This window comes from Oryx dammah, unplaced genomic scaffold (genome assembly GCF_014754425.2).
Source record: "Oryx dammah isolate SB20612 unplaced genomic scaffold, SCBI_Odam_1.1 HiC_scaffold_5, whole genome shotgun sequence".
NCBI classification, from domain to species: domain Eukaryota; kingdom Metazoa; phylum Chordata; class Mammalia; order Artiodactyla; family Bovidae; genus Oryx; species Oryx dammah.
This window is the reverse complement of record NW_024070189.1, coordinates 47,471,329-47,493,972: the sequence shown is the minus strand read 5'-3', so window position 1 is coordinate 47,493,972 and position 22,644 is coordinate 47,471,329. Positions and strand designations below refer to the sequence as shown.

The 22,644-nt window shown below is 40.4% G+C and overlaps 1 protein-coding gene across 2 annotated transcripts in view; it reads right to left on the bottom strand.

The window, feature by feature from the left end:
- SLC36A2 (solute carrier family 36 member 2) overlaps positions 1 to 22,644 on the bottom strand; it is a 41,352-nt gene that overhangs the window by 10,199 nt on the left and 8,509 nt on the right. Inside the window, exons 5-10 of one of the 2 annotated variants that reach the window (XM_040239555.1) lie at positions 20,917 to 21,001; positions 16,909 to 17,124; positions 15,452 to 15,550; positions 9,638 to 9,804; positions 7,524 to 7,693; positions 1,577 to 4,592 (exon numbers count right to left, since the gene is read on the bottom strand). In XM_040239555.1, coding sequence (XP_040095489.1) covers positions 4,321 to 4,592; positions 7,524 to 7,693; positions 9,638 to 9,804; positions 15,452 to 15,550; positions 16,909 to 17,124; positions 20,917 to 21,001 — 1,009 coding nt within the window. In that variant the 3' untranslated portion in view covers positions 1,577 to 4,320. Of the gene's footprint in view, positions 1 to 1,576; positions 4,593 to 7,523; positions 7,694 to 9,637; positions 9,805 to 15,451; positions 15,551 to 16,908; positions 17,125 to 20,916; positions 21,002 to 22,644 lie in introns of those variants that run through there. The other variant, XM_040239556.1, reaches the window with a different exon arrangement.

Below are 22,644 nucleotides of genomic sequence, written 5' to 3'. Positions count from 1 at the left end.
ACAGAGTCGGACACGACTGAAGTGGCTTAGCAGCTTAGCAGCGGCTCTCTGCCTTTGTTGTGTTCTTGTGGCTCTGGTGTCCTTACTGCCTTGCTTCTGCCAGAGCCACTGTTGTCACCAGGATGGTGGACTCTTCCCTAGCATCTGTCATCCCGGGTTGCAGGCTTTGCTGCCATGGTGGTGGGCGTGGTGGGGGGGCACAGTGAGCTGGGGTCTTGCAGGTACCTCTACTGTATCTGGTGTTGTAAGGTTTGAGGGCTCCACCATTGCAGATGGAGGACAGGCCTCCTGACCACAGCTGTACCAGCAGCCATAGGTAACTGGGTAACAGTTACAATGGGGCCTGGGACCCTATCCCTCAAGCTACTGAGGCATGCATGACTCCAGCTCATCGCTTTCATCTGCAGATACACTTTCCCTTCTGCTGTTGGGTTCTCTGAAGATGTGGACTTAGCTGCCATGGTCAAAAGACCGGGATTACAGGCACCAACTCTGCTGTTCCCTTGGCTCTGCCTCTTCTTTGTGTTTCTGTCCACCCACCTTTAGGTATAAAGGTGTAGAATGTGTAGATGTGTAAAATTGTCCCTTGTCTTGTGTGTTGGGCAGAGGCACCTTTATTAAGTTGTGGATGTTTGACTGGTTGTAGAGTGAAGGGAAGAGAGGGTAGCTCCCCACTCCTCCATGTTGCTGATATCACTCATTTCATTTTTTGATGACAATCAGTATTCAGGAAAGGTGATGATTTTGCAGATTTTGTTTCATTACTTCTATTTTACTGATTCCTTTTGTGTCTAAGAGTATTCAGTTAATTTTTCTGAGCGTTCCAGTTAATTGTACTGCAAATATTTCTTTCTTTCCAAAACTTATACCTTATATTACTTTTTTGTGTTAATAACATAATGACATCAAACATCCTTTTCTAATTTCACTTTGCTGAAACTGCTTTTAGTGCTTCACTGTTAATTATGATGCTGCCTCAGAAATCACCTTCCTCCTCCTTCTCAGATCATGTTGTTTCTTTTCTTTTTATAATACTGAGTTTTCTTTGAAAGTCAGAATTACATCATGAAATTCTATTATTTTCTCTTCCCTGATCTCTAGAGCTACCTACTGTAACAGATTTATTAATGTCAAATCATTTTTGCATTCGTAGGAAAAGCTCCATGGTATACTGTTCTTTTAATATGCTGCTAGATTCTATCTGCTTATTTTTTAAAGATGCTTGTATTTATGTTTATATTTGGTCATGTTTTTTTAATGTGTGTTTTGTCAGATTTTGATATCGGAATCAGGATATTTTTGTATAAAAAGCAGGGAAGACTTTCTTCTCTCTCTAGGCCTGAAAAGAGTTTAAACAGCATCAGTCAGGATTGAAGGGTGGCTGGGAAATCCTGCTTTGCTCCTGATTCACCATACAGTCTCCAGAAACCCCTCCTCAGTTCATAGCTGATGTATTACTTATAAGGAGAGGCTGTGGGGTTTCTAATTTTTCAAAATGTGTAATCCACTGGACACATTTTTTCAATTTTTACTTTAACTACCATCATTCAAAGGTCTCTCCTGGGGTCTCCAAAGCAGTGAGGAGTGCTGCAGTGCAAAGGTTTCAGTCCTGACCCATTTGTTACTACATGTTTGATCGTCAGCAAGTTACTCAGTATTTCAAAGCCTATTTTCATAACTAGGAAATAAGAACAACAACACTACACACCTCAGAGTTTCACTGTGAGGATTACATGAGATAATCTCATGCAAAACACTTAAGACATGTTCACTGAGGGATGGAAGAATTGTCTCTGATCCTTGATTCAAAAGCAAGCTCCAAAAATTAAAGAACCAGTAGGGTGGTAGGAAGGCAGAAAGCTGTGTGTATGTGTTGTATTGAACAATTAAAAAAATTTACTACCCCCAACACTGACACAATTTTAATAGTTGGTATCATTAGTGTTGCTGACAACTACTAATAAGTTTCCCCAGATTGCTTTTATTGCTTATATCAGTGTCACTAAATTTATTTTTTCTTTCCAAGATTTAATTTTAGCCAGATTTTTCTATGACAAGATTAACTTGATTCTCTTATACAGTAGGGGCTTGTCCTTGGAGAATGGGAATGACCATTTTTTAATAACAGAGAAAACAATCTTTAACTTAGCAAGGTCAGGTAGGGTAATAGTTGAGCAGAGTGGAAGAAACAAGTTCAGAGAGAAGAAGCCCACTTTGCAAAGGCTTTGAACCAGTCAGTGGCAGTACTCTGGGTCTTCTACATTTCTGATGTAGATATGACACCCAGCTCTCTGGCCAGGTGGACTGTGGACCACTGTATAGACCATGAGTGTCCATCTCCCAGCAGGTACTCTGCAGACTATGGGATCTGGGTGGGATCTTGTGTTCATGAAGCACTTTCTGGAATTTAGCAGGTAGAAAATAACACACCAAAAGAGGAGACCAGGACTTGGGAATTGGGGTAGACACTCCCCTCAGCCTTCCATACCTTCCCTAGACTGCAAAGGTAGGATGATGGATAAAAATAAATAGGAAAGGGCTTTTGAAAATGTTCTCTTAAAACTGAGGCCGAAATAAGCATGGGTCACTTTCCAAAACCACAAAGACTATAATGAGAAACATTCTTACCCCTCACTGAACTACAAATCTGCCTACAACATGTCATTTATCTAGATCTCTTTCCTCAATTTTAGATTTTAGGGGGAGGGAGGGAGCAGTCACCAACAGGAAGGTTGAAGTGATGTGTTGGGTTGATAGGCCCTCGGTTGCTAGCCAATGTCAGACATGAGAAAAGGCATGGGAATGTTGAGACAGCAGGACTGAGTGGAGGAAGGGTCAGATTCAGTGCTGGGAGACCCAAGTTCTACTCAAAATCCAGCTCTAATGGTGTCACTGATGGAAAGTTATGCTCAGTACTCCAGAGCAGGTAGTGTCCCCCTGCCCTTATAAGGACCTATATAGTACTAACTCACCTGATGGGCTGTCATTATTCCCCAGTGTAGAGCAGACTAGCTTGAGGATGGAGATTCTTCTCTCACTTATTAGTGTCTCCCCTTTAGAGTAATGTATCAGTTAGCTTTAGCTGCATATAACCTTCCACATCTTATGGTGTAAAACTAAAAACACTTATTATTTCTCATAATTCTGTGGCTCATCTGAGTAATACTTATGGTCTGGGCCAATGTGATTGGGGCTAGATATAGTCTAGGATACTTGACTCGTGTGTCTAGGACGTTGGTAGGCTGCCTGTTCTGGGAGATGGGGCTCAACTGGGATGATTCATTTCTGCTCCACACAGTCTCTCATCCTTCAGTAGGCTAGCCCTGGCTTCTTCATCTGGTGCTCTTGGCTCCACAGAGCATGACGATGAAAGTTCCAAAGCATGAGCCATCACCAGTCCTCTGCTTGCATCCCATTCACTAATGTCCATTGGCCAAAGCAAGTTACAAGGCCATCACAGGATTCAAAGGGCAGAGATACAGATTTTACTTCTTGATGGGGGGAGCTGCAACATCACATTGTCAAGAGGAATTTGAGGCCATTTTTGCAATCTATTACAAGAACCTTGAACTTTGCTTGGTGTGCAGTGGGTAAGCAAGAATGCTTGTTACAAGAATTAAGAGGTTAAGAAGAATAAGAATCTAGAGGTAAATAATGAAATAGTGTCATTGTTTAGCTCCTGCCTACCCCCACCCCCACCCCCCACCCCCACCATTGGCACATCTACTTTCATGAGGACTGCTTTGTTGAGATCTTCGAACTGGGCCAAAACTTTTATCTAGCTATCGAGAAAGTTTATTGCTCTTGATTTAAATATGATGGCTCCTTTGTCTGACAGCTGCAGTTTGCACTGGACCTCTGGATCCTACTCACTTTGATGCTGGAGCTATTCACACTTTGCTGGATTATGGATTATGTCCACTGGAAAACAGGACACCCTTTGTCTACCAAATCACCGTAAGCCTTAGCAGGCTGCCCCTCCTTCCATCAGTCGCTGCCTCTTGGATCCCCCCTGGTGACTTCCTCTTGCATAGCCCCACTCAAGGTAAATTCATCATGTGAACTGCCAAAAAGTTGGATGGAATCAAGAGCCTTCAGAGGGAGAGCTCTCAGTGTAGGGAAAAGCTAGAGATGGAAAGAAAAGAAATAAACACATAAAAAAATTTAAATTACCACCTAGACCTTGTCTTGGTAAGTCCGTGCTTGTTTCACTGTGACTTAGCCCAGAGAAAGGTAAAGCCCCCAAATACAGATAATGCACATAAAAGAGATTTGTGTCATTAAACATCAAGGTGCTGATGGAAAGAAGCAGTGCCCTATTCACTGAATAAAAATAGTGGAGTTGGAAAAGGTGAGAGAGTCTCCTGACTGGATCAGCTCATCTAGGGCCTGGTAGGTCCCCATCACAAAGCCCACGAAGCCCAGGATGCTGATCAGGGTGTCCTTGACGATGGTGACGGGGCTCAGGCCCTCTGAGTAGTAGGTGGTGATCTCCAGGAGGGGTGGGATGATGAGGGCCAGGGCACTGCCACTCAGGGAGCCCACCAGGGAGAGGACCAGGTCCAGGCGGGGGATGAGGATAGCCAAGACGCCTGCAGGAGATGATACAGGATAGATGGAACTTCCTGGGCTTAGCCAAAGTCTTAAAGTTTGCTTTAAAAATCCTCTAATTAAAACATATACCAATTGTTTTTTTACACATACAGCTACATAAAGAAAAGCTGAAATTCCTATAATACCGCCAACCACATTCACTAAAGGTTACACATTAAAATTTTAGTGTGTCTCCTTTCAATCGTCTTTCAAATACAGACATTAATATTATTGAAAAGAAAAACTTTTCCTCTTCTCATCTAGGTTCAGTGTTTGGGGATCTGCGAATTTAACTGACAACAGGCAGATTAACAGGAGGAAAGACAAGGTTGATTTAGGGTTAAGAAGCCTTCATATGGGGTTTCCTAGGCCACGCAGTGGTAAAGAATCTGCCTGCCAATGCAGGGGATGCAAGAGATATTCGATCCCTGGGTCAGGAAGATCCCCTGGAGGAGGAAATGGCAACCCACTCCAGTATTCTTGCTTGGAAAACTCCATGGACAGAGAAGTCTGGTGGGCTGCAGTCCATGGGGTCAAAAAGAGTCGAACATGACTGAGCAACTGAGCGTATACACACACACACACACACACACACACACACACACACACAGCCTTCATATGAACTGGGTCCCTAAACAAAGATAGGGGTTTACATACCCACTTCAAAAGAGGAATTAAAGTGGGGGAGAGCTTCCATGTTATTTAATTAAATTACTTAGACTTTGATGATGGTTAGTCTCTCTGATTGAAAGTCTCCCAGAAAGGGGATTTATGGTGCCTGTATTTTTCAGAATATTCTGCTTAATTCACAAAGGACATTTAGATAAGGTTTTTTCCCCTGAGGCTGCTGTACTAATGCTTTTAGTTTAAGATAATTTTCATGCCACAGAGGTACATTTCAAATCTCTACATGTTTAATGATTAAGCTCTTACTTAATAAATAACACTAAATAACAGTGCTGGGAACTGTCCCAGCTGTTTGGAATATATCAATGTACAAAACAGACGAAGAAACCCCTTGCCTTTGTGGAACTAATGTTAATAATTAACAGGGCTACAAACACTTCTTACCTGCAAAACAATTAGAATGAGTAATTACTCACAGGAGAAAGGGGATCTTCAGTGGGAACAAGATCACAGGGTTCCTTTAAAGGAGTATCTTCTCCAAGATTTACAAATATGTCCTAAAATGTCTAACAAAGAAACACTTAAAGCTAAAGATCCTGAAATTATATGATTTATAATATATATGTTTTTTGTATGATGTTTTATAGGCCTGGGCTTTTACATTTTTTATATTACTCGATGGACAATTTTCCTGATTACAAACAAAACTCAGAAGCCTCCCCTAGGTCTGCTAGGATGGAGTGTGGTATAACAGCACAAATCAGGACTGGAAGGCAGGATTCTCCCTGTGTGGCCTTGAGTTAAGTCTCCAACTGTTTCTCAGCTTTTTTCTTCATCTGCCAAATGGGGATAGTGTCTATCCTGTTAGGTATTTTGTTCATACTGCAAATGGTTTTAAAGTCTTAAAGAAGTTAATTCATGCAAAGCACTCAGAAAAGTTATTTTTATTATTACTTCACTATTACTTTATTATTTGTTTTTCTTTTTTCTTTTGGCCATGCCATGTGGCATGTGGCATCTTAGTTCCCTGATCAGGGATCAAAATGGGCAAACTCTGGGAGATGGTTGGGGACAGGGAGGCCTGAAGTACTGCAGTCCATGGGGTCACAGAGTCGGACACAGCTTGGCGACGGAATAACAACAGAGGTTAAACCTACAGTGGAAGCATGGATTCTTAATCATTGGACTACCAGGGAAGTCCCTACTTTATTATTTTTACTTGTTTGCAAGTAATTGTTTGCATACGTACTGACTGAAAAGAAAGTGAAAGCCTTAGTCGCTCAGGCATATCAGACTCTTTGAGACTCCATGGGCTGCAGCCTGCCAGGCTCGTCTGTCCACAGAATTCTGCAGACAAGAATACTGGAGTGGGTTGCCATGTCCTTCTCCAGGGGATCTTCCCAACCCAAGTATCAAACCTGGGTCTCCCACATTGCAGGCAGATTCTTTACTGTACTGACTGGGGCAAATGCAAAAGCTTAAGGAATTGTCTTCATATCTAAGGCAAATTCACTGATCTTTATGGAGTCTCTAATATTCTGTACAGTGGTGTCCCTGCCTCCGAGAACAAACTGGGAATAAATGATTTCAAAGGAAGAAAATCAGTGTCCTGTGATTTATATGGACTGGTCTAGCACAACAAGAATCACAATTAAAAGGAGCCTTAGGTACAGCGGGGCCAGGGCACACACAATGCAGGAATCTCTATCATCTTCACCCCCACTAAAATACTAAAGGTGAGGGGCACCCTGGATCATAGGGCCTAGAGCACAAGGAGGGCTGCCACTGGCCACCATTTTCAACCTCTGTCTTGGAGGTAAACTGTGATGGGTCAGGACTGAGATGACTTGGGTTCAAATCCCACCTCTGACACTTCCTACCCAATTGCTTCTCACTCCCTCCTTCAGCTTTCTCATTTATAATGTAGAGTTTATCATAGTCCTACTTCACAAGAGTTCCTGCAAAGACTGAAGAAAATATTATGAAATATAGGAGAGAAAGAGCTTAGCTCAGAAGACAGCACACAGTAGGTGTTTAATGAAAGTCAGTTCTTTTGTAATTATTATTTGATAAGTTGTTATTCCCTCAAGCTGGATACCAGTAAATCTATCTAATTAGGTAGATGTAAGAATGAAGTTATTCCTCAAGCTTAAATAAAATAAATTACTACTTCGAGCCTTAGAATGGCCCCAGAAATACAGTTATAGTATGCAATTATTGCTGGTTATTGTGACTATCGTCTACCATCTGGCTGATTCCTGATAGCCCCTCTGGAAAAACCAGGCGCTCTGCCTTCCACTCACATGTCAGGCTGACCATGGCGAGGCGAATGAACAAGTCCAGAGGCAGTGCCCAGCGCTTCGACACGTGGGAGGTAGCGAGGGGAATGATGATTTCCGCAGGGACGTAGAACTGCAGGGCGTAGGTGCACAGGATTCCAATGATGTAGAGGATCTTGACTGACTGGTACAGCCTGCAGGACAAACCAGAGCAGTGCTCTCAAGGCCAACATGCTCTGACACTTGGAATCTTTGTACATTAACCTCTGACTTTGGAACAGTCCTGTGGGCAATTGTTTCCTTGTCTGAAAATGATGGGGAGGGACCACCTACAAGAGGAAGTCACAGTAGAGCATGCAGTGGTGAGAGACTGAATCATCACAGATTCAAACGGAAGCAGTTGAGAGGGTCACCTCTAAAAAGAATCTCAGGTATGGGTATAAACAACACCTTCACAAACCATTACCACTTGATGCTGGATTTTAGATTTTTAGGAAAGAGAAGTTCAGGCCAGGTACCTTGCTCAGGGAGATACAAGTGATGAGTAGTGAAGACCTGGGTCTAAAAGATCTGCTCCTTTGTAATCTCTTGTCTGTTCTTAGGAATTCTCTGGATCCCTCAAAACTGTTGGCATATCAACAAATACTTCAAGTAGGCTGAAAGAACTGCAGAATCCCAAATCATTGGAGGCAGAGGTAGTTTACAAAGAGGGTTGTGTGGGGTTGAGGGATAAAAGAAGAGACAGGGTTACTTAGAGGCCTCAGGCTAGGGGCAGAGAGATCACATGATGGGGAGTGCTGAGTGTTACTGATGCCTTTTATGACCTACGGAGGTAAGGCTCTTCCCCTCTAGTTCAATAATGTGGCAGATGCATCTGGCCTGTTTAGTAAACCTGTTTGTGTATACTCAGTCCATTCCTTACAAAGTCTAATTTCCGTATTTCTGGGTTTCTTACTAGTTCTGTTGCCTGGAAAACCCTCTCTACTCCCTCCATCTGTGCAGTCCCCACCTATTTTTTGAAATTCCCAAGGAAGCACTACATGCCAGATGCCTTTAGACATATCCAACTTGATCCACATGATAACTGTTTTTTAGAAGAGGAAAATGAGGGTCAGAGAAGTTAAATAAACCACCCATGACCATAAGCTAAGGGTTGGTGTAACTGGGACCTGGACCCAGGGTGCTGCAGTTGTCCTTGTTTGGATGGAGCCGCCTCAGTGGACAGGATGATCCCCTGTACTCCCCTGCAGTGTAGTTTTTCTACTGGGGAGTCCTCAAGACCTCTCCACTATGCTGGAGGGCTTCTTTTTCCATTCCTAAGTTACATTTGTGTACATACACTATCCCTTCCCCATTTCCATAGGATCACGAGCTGAAAAGATCATGAAGCTCAAAATTATAGTTTCACATTAATACCCTTCACATCCCCATGTGTCTACACTGGCATCTGCATGTAACTGGGATACAGTAATTGCTTGATGAATGATATTGATCAGCTTGGGAAAGGAGCACCGTTTAGATAACTTAAGCCTCCAAGTGACCCTTCAAAAGACAGGTATCTTGTAATGAATGACATGCCTCAGTGTGGGAGAAAATGATGCACAATGTCATAGGGGTTCATCTATCTATTGAGATATTGCATTATTGAAGTCTGGGTCAGCTAACTGTTGTATGAATTGGGACACTTAAATATGAACATTTTTCAGATTCCAATGGTCCTCCCTCATTAGTTCTTGTTTTACTACTTTTTCATCCTAGCTACTCTGCAAGACTTGGTGTACAGCCTTAGTAAATGTAATTGGAGCTGCCCACTGGCTCCTCTCTCTGCCTCTTGGACTCTGTGCCCCTTCCTTTCTTTCCTTAGGTGACCAAGGATTCTGACTTTCCCCCTATCTTCCTAAATCACGTCCTTCCTCGCACTAAGCTATCAAGGCCTCACTCAACATGGGAGACTGTTGTTGAAGAAGAGCTCTCTGGACAGGGAATCTAGAGCCTAGGGTTCCAGTGACAGCTCTGCTTCTCCTTGTAGATGCCCTCCAGACCTCAGTTTGCCTTCTGTGGAAGGGAGGAGAAAGTGACCTATATGTTCCTGTGCCCACTGGCCCTGAGTCCCCACCACCTGAGACCCATGGAGTTACCAGCAGTTGGGCAGGTTAAGGGTTATGCTGGCCTTGACATCATCTCCAAACCGCAGGTAGCCCAGAGTCCCGACACTGACGTACAGGGCAGTAATGATGGACATTCCCAAAGACAGGATGACTGGGAAGCGGCGGGCATCCTTCATCTTGTTTTCCAAGGGTAGAACCTAAAGAAATATCACAATGTAAGAAGAAAGGAGGAGAAAGAGAAACGTGGGCATCAAGAGGAAGGCATGCCATTTCTGGGAGTATGTATACAAAATCGGAAGTAGGAACATTCACAGAAATTTGTACACCTACATTCATAGCAGCATTTTCACAGTAGCCACAAGTTCGAGGCACCTCAAATGTCCACTGATGAAGGAATGGATAAACAAAGTGTGGTCCATACACACAATGGAGTATTATTCAGCCTTTAAAGAAAGGAAATTCTGATATATGCCCCAACATGCACAACTCTTGAAGACATAAGCTAAATGAAGGAAGCCAGTCACAAAATGACAGATACTGTGTGATCCCACTCATTGAGGTAACTGAAGTAGTCAGACTCAGAGTCAGAAAGTAGACTGGTGATTCCCACAGGACAGGGGAGGGATAAGTGAGGAGTTATTGTTTAGTGGGTACACAGTTTTGGTTTTGCAAGATGAAAAGAGATGGATGGTGATGATGGTTGTACAACAATATGAATATATTTTATGTCATTGAACTGTACACTTACGGATCAGAAAACTCAAGCAGGGGCTCTGTATCAACCTAGAGGGGTGGGATGGGGAGGGAGATGGGAGGGAATTTCAAAAAGGATGGGATATATGTATACCTATGGCTGATTCATGTTGAGGTTTGATAGAAAACAGCAAAATTTTGTAAAGCAATTGTCCTTCAGTAAAAAATAAACTAATTAAAAAAAAGTTAAGATGGTAAATTTTAGATACATTTTACCACAATTAAAGGGAAAAAAGGAAAGGCAGGCTTGGAGTCACAAAATGATCCCGGGACAATTCAGAGCTGGAAGAGCCATGCAGGTCGACTGGACCAAGGAGATCAACTCCCTGGGGTGGCCCAACCTGGCCAGCAAGTTTGCTTTGTTTGGCCACTGTTCGCAGTTTCATTAAGATGCTGTAAGCATACTATGTCATCTCTCTCTCACTGATTAAAAGCCCTGGACAGAATATATTAACCAACTAGCCATGAACTCTGAAAAATATATAATAGAAAGTGAATTGCTCAAAACCAGTAAAAATGGCCATTATGGCAATGAGTTTCCTGATTTTTTTTCTTCTTGTATCTCCTAGTTAAAGATAGCCTGAATCCTAGAACTATGTTGTGGATGCAGACGGAAAAAAAATCAAGCAGAAACACTCTTTCTGGCTGCAAGACCTAAAATAGGGGACCCTGTGGGACCGAGAGCATGGAGAGAATTCCTATTATTCCTGCCTCCTTTTTACTCTCCAAGCTGTGCCCCCAAGGCAACTCTCAGGCACAGAGCAACAGTCTGCTATACCAGTGATTGCAGTGGTTACAGAAGCACCTAAAAAATCTGAGACACACTAATTCTCTTGGAGCAGAGGAACAGGGAAAAGGTGCTTTGAGAGTCCAAAGAGTAAGAGGGGAATTGGATTGGCTACATAATTTGTGGGGCCCAGTGCAGAATGACAATGAAGAACCACTTGGTCAAAGGTCAAGAATTTCAGTATGATGAATGCAGGGCATTAAACCAAGAGTGGGATCCTTCTAAAAGGCAGGGCCCCATGTGACCGCACAGGCTGCACACCCATGGAAGGAATCCCTATTACCCTTTCCTCCTCTCTTTACTCTAGATACTCACCCTTGAGTGAGGTCCAGTCACAAGAACTGGATAGACGTGTAGGGAAGCTGAAACCCTGACTTTCTAGCCAGAGGACCAGAAAAAGAAGCTGCTGAATGAGTGTGCAGCACACTGGTGAGTGTGCAGGAAAACATGGAAAGGAGGGAACCAGAGAAAGTGACCCTCTAAATCTGTGAATGAAGTCTGGGCTCAGCCCTGAGCTATACATGTGCAACTGATGTGAAGCATCAAAGGAAAGCTTTTGAGAACTAAACTATCGTGGGGACCACCATCTGGTCTCTGGGTAGTATAAAGGCAAGGTGAAGCCAAGTATCACTTTAAAGTGATAGAAAACTAGTCTGATATTAAAAGCATGGTCTAAGCTGTGACATGCTTATTGAACACTGAGGTTAATACATGGTCTGAACAAAACCAGTGTGAGAAGCAAACTGATCAAAGATTTATACTAAAGAAAGTACAGCTGAAGCTACTTCTGTTCTATACCTTGCATCCTTGTCAAACCTGTAAATAAAAACTATGTATGAACAAATAAATAAATAAAACCATGATCTCCTGAAGATGGATCAGGACTTGTGGTCTGAATCTAATCAGATTGATTCCTTGCTAAAATAAAAGATCAATATTCTTCAGAGGATTTTACCATGCTCTAGAGTCTCATAAAACAATATTCAAAATGTATAAAATACGGTCTATAATTAATCAACATACAAAGAACCAGGAAAATCTCAGCACTTCTCAAGGGAAAAGATAACAGATGTCAATCCTAAGATGCTCAAATTGTGGAAATATCAAAGACTTTAAAGCAATTATTATAACCAACTTCTGTGAAGTAAGGGAGAACACTATTGAAAAAAATCAACAGATAAAAGTTCTCAGCAAAGAAGCTGAAAGAATAAGAACCAAAGAACCAAGCTGAAATTTTAGAACTGAGAACCCCTATTGAAGGGGCCCAATGTAAATGACAGAATACAGTCAGTGACTTCTCCCCTCTCTTGAAAATAGGTCAACAGGAACTATTGAATCAGAACATAAAAGAGAAAAAAATGATTTTAAAAAATGAATAGGGCCTCAGAAACTAGTGGGACATATATCAAAGTGTCTAACATTCAGGTCACTGGAGTCCTAGAAGGGAAGGAGATAGAGCTTGGTACAGAAAAAAATTTTGGAAAAGATAATAGCTGAAACTTCCCCTAGTAGGTAAATGACATGTATTTACAGATTCAAGAAACTAAGTGAAAATTAAATAGGACAAACTCAAAGAACACTTATCCAGAAAATATAATACAACTGCTGAAAACCAAAGATTTCTAGATAAGTATCTTGAAAGTAACTGGATAAAAACATCACAAAAGAGAAAATAGGAAAGATAAAACAGAAAACAAATAACAAAATGCAGACCTTTAAACATGACAATTACATTAATTGCAAATGGTCTAGCCATACCAGTTAAAAGACAAAGATTGTGGTTGCCAGGGCTGGGTGGAGAGTGGAATGGAGTGTGACTGCTTAATGGGCAATAGGGTCTCTCTTAAGGGTGATGAAAATGTTTCCGTATTAGAGAGTGGTGATGACTGCACAATATTGTGAAGGCACTAAAAGTCACTGAATTATATACTTCAAAATGGTTAAAATGGTGATTTTTATCTTGATAAAAAATTAAGGGGATGGAAAAAAGATACATCACACAAATACTAATTAGGTCAAAGCTGGAGCTCTAATATGACATGATTTTAAGATAAAGCTTGTGCTATCAAGGTATTTTGGTATTCATGAGAGGACAGACACATTGATCAATGAATCAGTATAGAAAGTCCAGAAACTGACCCATACTGATATACCAATTAGCTTTTTACAAAGATGCAAAGGTAATTCAAATGGAGAGCAGTCTACTCAACAAATGATGCAGGAATAATTGGGCATCCTTTAAAAACTGAACTTCAACATATAAACACTTTTAATGAAAATTAGAATGGATCATAGATCTAAATGTACAATGAAAAAAAAATATTTAGAAGAAATAATAGAAAAATCATTGTGACCTTGGATTAGACAAAGCATTTTAGAGAAAACATGAAAAGTAAGATCCATAAATGAAAATTTTTGATACGTTGAACTTTATAAAAATTAAAAGTTTTTCTCTAGAGAAGACACTGTTGTGAGAATGAAAAGATAAGCTACAGACTAGAGAAAATATCTGCAAATTACATGTCTAATAAAGGATTTGCATTTGGAATATACAAAGAATTTTTAAAGCTCAACAATAAAAGACAACAATTCAGTTTTTACAAAATTCACAAAATATCTGAATAGGAACTATACTGAAGGCAATATACAGCTATCAAATAAGCCCATAAAAAGAGGCTCAACATTATTGGTCATCAGTAAAATGCAAATAAAATTACAATAAAATACCACACACACCTATTAGATTGGCTTAAATTTAGAAAAACATTACAAATACAGATAAGAACCAGCAAAGATACAAAGGAACTCTTAACTCTTGTACATCTGGTGGTAATGCAAAAATGGTACAGTCATTCTGGAAATCTGTTTGGCAATTTTCTATAAAGTTAAATAAATATACATTAGCATGTGACCTAACAAATCTATTCCTAAAGAAATGAAAATATACATTTACACAAAACCCTGTATACAAATGCTTACAGTAGCATTACTCATAATCATCAGAAACCAGAAACAACCTAAATGTCCTTCAACAGGCAATAGATAAGCAAATCATGGTACTGCTCATGCAGTGGATGCTCAGGGGTAGAAAGCAATGAGGTCCTGATGCATGCAACCATGTGGATGACCTTACATGCAGCTAAGTGAAAGAAGCCAGGCTTAAAAAGTTACATACTATCTGATCCCATGTGGATGGCATTCTGGAAAAAAATAAAACAAGAGAGACAGAGAACAAAAGGTAAATGCCAGGGTTTAATGGGAGTAGGGGTAAGTGGACTACAAAAGGGACAACACAAGGAAGCTTTTCATGGTGGGGGAATTGTTCTGTGTCTTGACTGTGGTACATCTATGACTCCACATTTCTTGAAACTTACAGCAATGTACATCAAATAAAAGTGAATTGTACTGTATATAAATTAATAGTAAATGTAAAAAGCATAGAGGTACAAAGAGACACAGACTACTTGTTGCAAAATAAATGAGTCACAGGTGAGAAATGTGTAGTACAGAGAATACAGTCAATAACTATGTAATATCTTTGAAGGGGAATATAGTCAGTAACTAAGTGATATCTTTGTATTGTGACATTATCATAACTAGATTTATCATGGTGATCATTTGAAACCCACAGAAATATCAAATTTGTTGTAAGTAACAGGAACTAACATAGTGCTATAGGTCAAATATAATTAATACTATATATGAAGGTTAAAGTGAATCATAAGTTCTCATCACAAGGAAAAATTTTTTTCTATTTGATTAATTTTGTATCTATATGAGATGATGTACGTTCACTAAACTTACTATGATAATCATTTCATGATCTACATAAGTCAAATCATTATGCCATACACCTTTAAACAGTGCTATATGTCAATTATATCTCAAAAAACTGGAAGAAAAAAATTATACACACCACTCTCCTTTTTCAAGTGAGGAAGCAGAGACTGTACAATATTCCACTGTAAATATACTCTACTTTCCAAAAAAACCCTTTTTTATGTTTCATAAAAATCCTATAACTTAAATTGTACACCTCCATTTATCTTGATTTTTAAAGATTAGGAAATGTATGTTGATATGAAGATAAATGTTTAATAAATGTATTGGGACAGGAATAAAACTATATCCTGACCATTCTAACCTCTCTGCTATAACAACCCACTTTCTCCTGCTGGTGAAAACTGACCCAAGTGAAGTCAGAGGTTAGTTTCTCTTGTGCACATAGAAATCCAGAGCTCCCAGCTCCTGTTCAGAAGGCCACCCACGGCACCTGGGAAAGTCTATCTCAATTCAAACCTTACCACACCAATGCTTTCAAATGAAAAAATGGCTGTTCCAAAGAAGAGCGAGTAGGTCTTCCAATTTGCTACCAGTGGCAACTGGCGGGGGTCTGGAATTTCCTATGAGAGAGAGAAATATGATAAAACGTGTATTCTTAAAGCATGTTTGGGCTCCCTTAAGAGGGAGAGTATTCTGAGAGTATACCTGAATTATAAGAACAAAAAGTTGAATGTCAAGAAATTCATAAAACTTCAAAAGGAAGCAGGCAACAACTAAAGTTGATTTTAACGCTGCCCGATACCAAAGAGTCAGAGGAAAGAAAGATTGAGGTATTATCAGAGTATTGAGTATCAGGATCTCATGGAGGGTGTCTAATTTATCAGAATTCTCCAGAAGAAAATCTTATACAACACAGGTTAGTACTAGTCTAAAGTGCCCAAGAACATTTTGCATGTACCAGTGGATAGTTAGCTAAGTGTTAAAGTTCCCTTTTCTTCTTCAGTGAACTATAAATAGAAGGAAAATGTGTGGAATAAATATTTTATTAAAGTACCTTGTGATCTACTGTGACAGATCAAAATGACAGAACCATTTCTCTAACTGAGCAACCTCTGGAATAGCCCAAAAATTAATTAGAAGTAGCTGTTTCATTGGGAAATTCAATTTTGTAGAATCTATCAATATTGCTTTAAGACTCATCTGTGTTTATCCTAAAATATTTGGCTAATCTGTTACCTTTACTAAATTCTATGGACAATATAACTTTTTTCTTGTGACTTCTGAAAGAAGGAAATATCTGAAAGGTAGTAGGCATAATACCTTTCAGATGTTTTATAGATTATACTACCTGGGTCCTTTGGGTTTAAATTTCTATGTAGTCTTGTCTATTATAAAACAAAAATTAGAAAGGATAGAAAAGTAGGAAATTAATGGAAAATCAATACCCATAACTCAACTTCAAAGATGTGTGATTTACATCGTGATAGCTTCATTTGTGGTCTTTCAAGGCTATTTATACCTCTACAACTAAATATTAGTTGTTATTGTTTGCTCTTGAACTTCCTAGGGATAATTTTGGAAGCACTTGGACCTGCAGCTTAGAGGATGTAAGACTAGTTCAATAAAGTTTAGCTCTGGTAGAAAATCCTGCTTTTTATTTGCCTTCTGTTGCTCTCCAACTGTTATAGAAATGGTCTGTAGTTCACCAATCAAGATATTTTCCTGGCAAAGTACAGTTTTTCTCCTAAAACCAGGATTTGATATAAAATGAGTATTGGAGAAGCTACATGAAAGAAGAGATATCCTGAAGAATGAGAGTGCACAGAGACATCTTTGTGGAAGAAATCCTACAATAAAGTGAGTTCTAAGCTGCAGACTGAAGTGCATACATACCCACCCTTAGGGATGGCCCCAAGTGTCAGTCTATCATTGATAAAATGCTCTGCTCATTGGAGGAGTCAGAGTGTGGTATGCTAACCTGGACGATGTACTGGACAATGATGATCAAGCTGATCAGCATGGTAATGTTGGCCAACAGGGAGAAGACAGTCAGGACCCTGAGGTTCCGGATGAGAACTATCAGTACCAGGAAGGGCAGGAAGGTGAGCATGTAGAGTCGAGAGTCCATGGTGGGTGTCAGAATCACTGTCTCGTAATGGCAGTTGTTGGTTGTGCTATTAACTGCTTCCACTACCTGGGAGAGGAATGGGAACAGCAATATGGCCACACGATTAGCTCAGTGCCTGGCCCATCATCAGACTCTCTCACAAACAGCTGGCATGTCTCACACGCCCAGGTCTTACAGTGAGTTAGAGTGACTTTAGGACTTATTGCAAATCTTTTGCATCATACTTGCTCAAAAGAAGCTGCAGAAATAACTTTAATAAGCATAAATGCCTAAACTTAGAGTGGCTCTTCGTTGGCTTTCGGCAACCTGGAATCCATTCCTCTTGATTTTGATTTATTTTTGGTGCATTCTCTCTCACCTGAATACAGCCTTGGTGGACTGTAAGTCACAATCATGTGGCAGAGCCAAAGGACTGGCCCTTGACTCAAGCAGGGGCACTCACATCTTTCCCTGGGATCTGAATCTATAGCAAAATGACAAAAGGCAGACCTGGAAAAGGACAAACATTACTTCTGACAGGGAATCCCTGAGGAGAGTGCACATCAGTTCTACCATCAACATCTCCCTTGATGGTCTGGTTCTTGTTCCCGTTCTTTTCTGGAACCCATTTTTTAAGTGTTCTCTGTCATTTTGGATGTTAGCCAATCTTGTTCCACTAAACTTATTTTCTGCTTAAGTTCTACTGAATCTGTTTCTTCTGCTTGTAACCAAAACAGCTCATTGTTATTTCTTAATTAGACTAACACTGACATTTTGGGTGAAAGAACTCTTCCTTGTCAGCATTGGACCATTCGTTGCAGACATTTAACATCCTTGAATGCCACCCAACAGAAGCTATTAGCCTCCCCCAGTCATTGTGGCAAACATGGAATAGCCCCTGTACACTATATAAACAGCACCCTGGCAAAGTGGGGGTTGGAATCAGCATGACTCAATGGATATAGTCTTATTGTGCAAGCAACACAATTCATTGCAGAACAATTAGAAACTGGAGTTAGGCAAGAAGAAAATGAAGAAGCAATGGTAATCTCAGTACCCATGGGTAGCATGGTAATGCTTTGCAATATATTCATCTACACATGTTCTACGCAATATCACAGATTACATATATTACACACATCCTTTTTAAAAGACTGTAATTATACCATATACTCTTATTTTGAAATCTCCTTTTCATTTAACAACTCATGAATACGTAAATCAATTGTCAAGTCTTGTTTTTTTTTTGGATTCCTTACTATAATAGGAAAAATACTTGGAAAATTAGCCAGGTATTCAAAGCCTGCCGTAAATGGACTCATTCAACTGTGAAGGCTCTTCCTCTCCTAAGGCCCACAGCTTCTTCTATAACCACTTGTATTGCCTTTCCTGAGAAAGTCCCATACATTCCTGCCTCCAGGTGTTTATTCCTCCTCCTACCTTGATTGCCAGCACTTCTTCAACCTACCTTTCAACGCCCAGCTCAGATGCATCTTCTCAAGGGAGCCTTCCCTTGCTCCAACAATTTCTCCTGCTCCCATACATTTCTGCACCTTAGTCCACAATTAAGCATGCCCAACTTCAGGGTATTAATGGAGTCCTGATCCAGCACCAAGATATTATATTGATATTTAGCTTTATTCATATGCCTCAGAGCACATCCCCACTTAGTCTACAAAGTCCTTGAGACAATGCTCACCTTGTCTCTAGGCAGATGACTGACAAAGTTATGCTAATGTCAGACTGATTTCTGAGCAGCAACGTGGCAATTAAGAGCCTTCAAATCAAACTCCCTGATCCAGTGATTTTACATAAAATATACATTTACTAAAGAAATAAACAGGTATACAAAGATTTGTACAGATTATAGTAGAAAAACAAAGGGAAACAAAATATCAGATGATAAAAGATTAAGTCTTCAGTGTGATGGAAAATTATAAAACTATTAAAAATTATTCTAAAGACTTTCTTGGTGATCCTGTGGCTAAGACTCCTCACTCCTAATGCAGGGGGCTTGGGTTCCATCCCTGGCCAGGGAACTAGATCCCACATGCTGCAATGAAGATCAAAGATCCCATGTGCCACAATTAAGACTCTATGTAGCAAGATAAATAAAAATTTTAAAATTATACAAAAAATTTTAAGAACGCTGAAAAATGCTAATCAATGAACGCTCATTTTAGACAACAACAAGACTTCCCTGGTGGTACAGTGGATAAGAATCTGCCTGCTAACGCTGTGGACACAGGTTTGATGCCTGGCCCAGGAAAATCCCACTTGCCATGGAGCATCTAAGCCCGTGTGCCACAACTACTCAGCCTGCATGCTGCATGCACTGAGCCTGTGCTCTAGCGCCTGAGCTCTGCAACTTAGAAGAGCCACCACAATAAGAAGCCTGTGCTCTGCCACAAAGATTAGCCCTTGCTTCCCACAACTAGAGAAAACCTGCATGCAGCAACAAAGACCTAGCACAACCAAAAAAAACAGAAGGAAGAAATATACAAACTTTCAATAAATATATGAAAAGATTCTCAAACTCCATAGTAATAAATAAACACAATAAAGGGCAACCAAAATGTCATTAAAAATAAAACAATACCAATGAGTGTTAGATTAAGAATACTTTTGTTTTACTTTGAGAAGCAGTATAGCATAGTGTTTAAAAGATAGAGCTGTGATGTTAAAAGGCCTATGTTTTTAACCTTTGCTCTGTGACCCTATTTATAGAAATTATAGAGTTCATAACATCAGTTTTCTCACCTGCAAGATGGGAATAACTGCAGTACCTACTCTGATAAGACCACGTGTGCTTAGTCACTCAGTCGTGTCCAACTCTGCAACCCCATGGACTGTAGCCCTCCAGGCTCCTCTGTCCATGGGGATTCTCCAGGCAAGAACACTGGAGTGGGTTGCCAGGCCCTCCTCCAGGGGATCTTCCCAACCCAGGGATTAAACCCAGGTCTCCCGCATCGCAGGCAGATTCTTTACCATCTGAGCCACCAGGGAAGCTCCTGATAAGACCATGGAGAGAACTAAATGAGGGAAACCTTATAAAATGATCAGCATTATACCTGACACATAATAGAAGCTAACTTTGAATTCTTACTATTTTTTCCTTCTATTTAATTTTCTTTTCTTACATTTCCAAATTTCTGATACTACATTAAGCAAAAAAAAAAGCCCTAAAGAACAGTGTTCTTTGTTAAGCTTATTGATTGACTGAGGATGATCTCTGTTACTACCCATATTATTTTGCTCAGATTGCTACGACATAACCTCTAGGTCATATTGAAAGAATTTCTTGGGGACAAAAACTGTTAAACCATAAAGATGAAGCAATTAAAGGTAATAAAGATGACCCAAAGATTAGGCATCATTTGAAAAGAGCTGTTATCAGTTTAAGAAGAGTTAAGGATGATTAAGACAACTCTTGGACAAAAGGTACTGTGGGAAAGTGACCACTTAGAGAAATCTGCAGATATGTGCACTGGGGGAAGTCTGTGTTCACTGATAACATCTAGTTTACCTTCCTTTGTATGATGAGAATATGCGTGTGCATGCATGCTCAGTCTTATCTAACTCTGCAACCCCATGGACTATAGCCTACCAGGCTCCTCTGTCCATGGGATTTCCCAGGCAAGAATACTGGAGTGGGTTGCCATTTCCTTCTCCAGAGGATCTTCCTGACCCAGGGACTGAACTCTCATTTCTTGTATCTCCTGCATTGGCAGACGGATTCTTTACCACTGTGCCACCTGGGAAGCCCCATGATGAGGACACTAGGACCCAAAGAGAAGAAGCCATTTGTTGAACAACTAAAAAGAGAGGACCCTCCTTTTGCAGATCTTTTTCCCTCTCACCTTCTCTAGAAGACTCTACCTGTTTTAAATTATCAGCCAGAAACACAATGTACACGCAGCAGAAGCCCATCTGGGTGACTATAAGAAAGAAGCTCACGATATACCTGAAAGAGAGCAGAGAGAAAGAAAAAACTTGTTATAAAAGAAGAATTGACTTGTCATTTCCACTTCTGTCCTCAGGGGTTGGTGATCCTAGACCAGCACCCTCGGTCCTGCCACCACAATCAACAATGGGGTAGTAAGAAGGGATGTAACAATAGTTCTTTTAAAAACATGTTTCTCAATCACCCCCACACTCTCAGCTCAGCAAGTGGTAAAATTCTTCATTGTCAGAAACCTTGCCCCATACCCAGCTCTGTGTTGATATTAACTGATTTAAGGTAGTAGGGTCAGCTTATTAGCGATCATTAAAACTTTTTCCTATCAGTGCCAGACACCATATTAGGCACTAAGGTTACACAGACAAATAGCACATGGCCCTGTCCTCTACTGGTTGAGAGATTAGTGGATGAGATAGACCAAAAAAAAAAAAATAATAATAATAAATAACATGGTCCTTTTATTTTTATTTATTTATTATTTTATTAACATGGTCCTAAGGGCCATGGTAAAAAGGACAATTTACCCAAATTAGGGAGCAGACAGCCTTTTTAGAAAAACCAATACCTGAGCAGAGTCCCTTGGGAAGAGGAAGAAAGAGGAGAGAAAGAAAAGGAATAAAGAGGAGGAGCAGATGGTGAGGACGAAATGATTAAAAAGCGTTTCAGCAGAGGCATTAGGCAGAGTTCTATAGCGGCCATGTGGAGAGTCCGCTGGGGGGCCAAGACTGCGGGTGGGAAGACCTGATAACGGAGGTGAAAGAGGGCAGCCACTTGGACAAAGCCATGGTTATTAGAATGAGAGAACAGAAAGCCTTTTAAGAGACACCAGGTAACAAAAACGTACTCCCTGGTGACCAACTACATCCAGGGAAAGGAAAAAGGAAATGAACTAAGGTAAGTGCCAAGTTTTTTGGCCTGGACAACAAAATGAACAGGGAAACTCAGAAGGAATAAGAGGTTTTAGGGAAGGAGAGGAATGGCACATTCAGTACTTGAATGGTTAAGCTTGAGGTTCCTACAGGAGACATTCAGCCATATACTGGGATCTGAAAATGCTGATTTGTCCAGGAAATAGACAAATTATTTATCCACATAATGGATAAAGGACAAAATACCTTTATTCAGGTAGTGGATAAATCCTTGAGAAGGTGAATCAGTGCTGGAAAGTGTACAGAGAAAGAAGAAGAGGCAGCATTCCAAACCCTAGAGAATATCAACATTTAAAAGGAGAATAGAAACAAAAAAGCCTGCAAAGTAATGGCCAGAGAGGTAGGTGGGGAAACTAGGGTGAAAAGGGGCTTAACAGAAGTCAAGTGTAGAGAAAACGTTCAAAGAAGAGAACAGTCAGTTGTCCCTACTGCCTCTGAGAGGTTCTCTGGGGGCAAAGAAGGTGTATCAGGGATTTCTTTTAGGACATTGGTGGAAAAGACTTTGGTAGAAGTATATGACAGGAGAGCCACAGGACCCATGAAGGAGGTGTGATGGGGTGTGTGGAAGTAAAGTCAGAGGGCAAGCTTTTCTTTCATGAAGTTAGGGTGTGAGTTCCAGTGTTGAAGGTGCCCCTTTTGTTCCTCAATGTAAACCCTCTGGTTAAAGTACTTCCTAATACACTGCAGGTATTTAGTAGTATATATCTGCTGAATAAT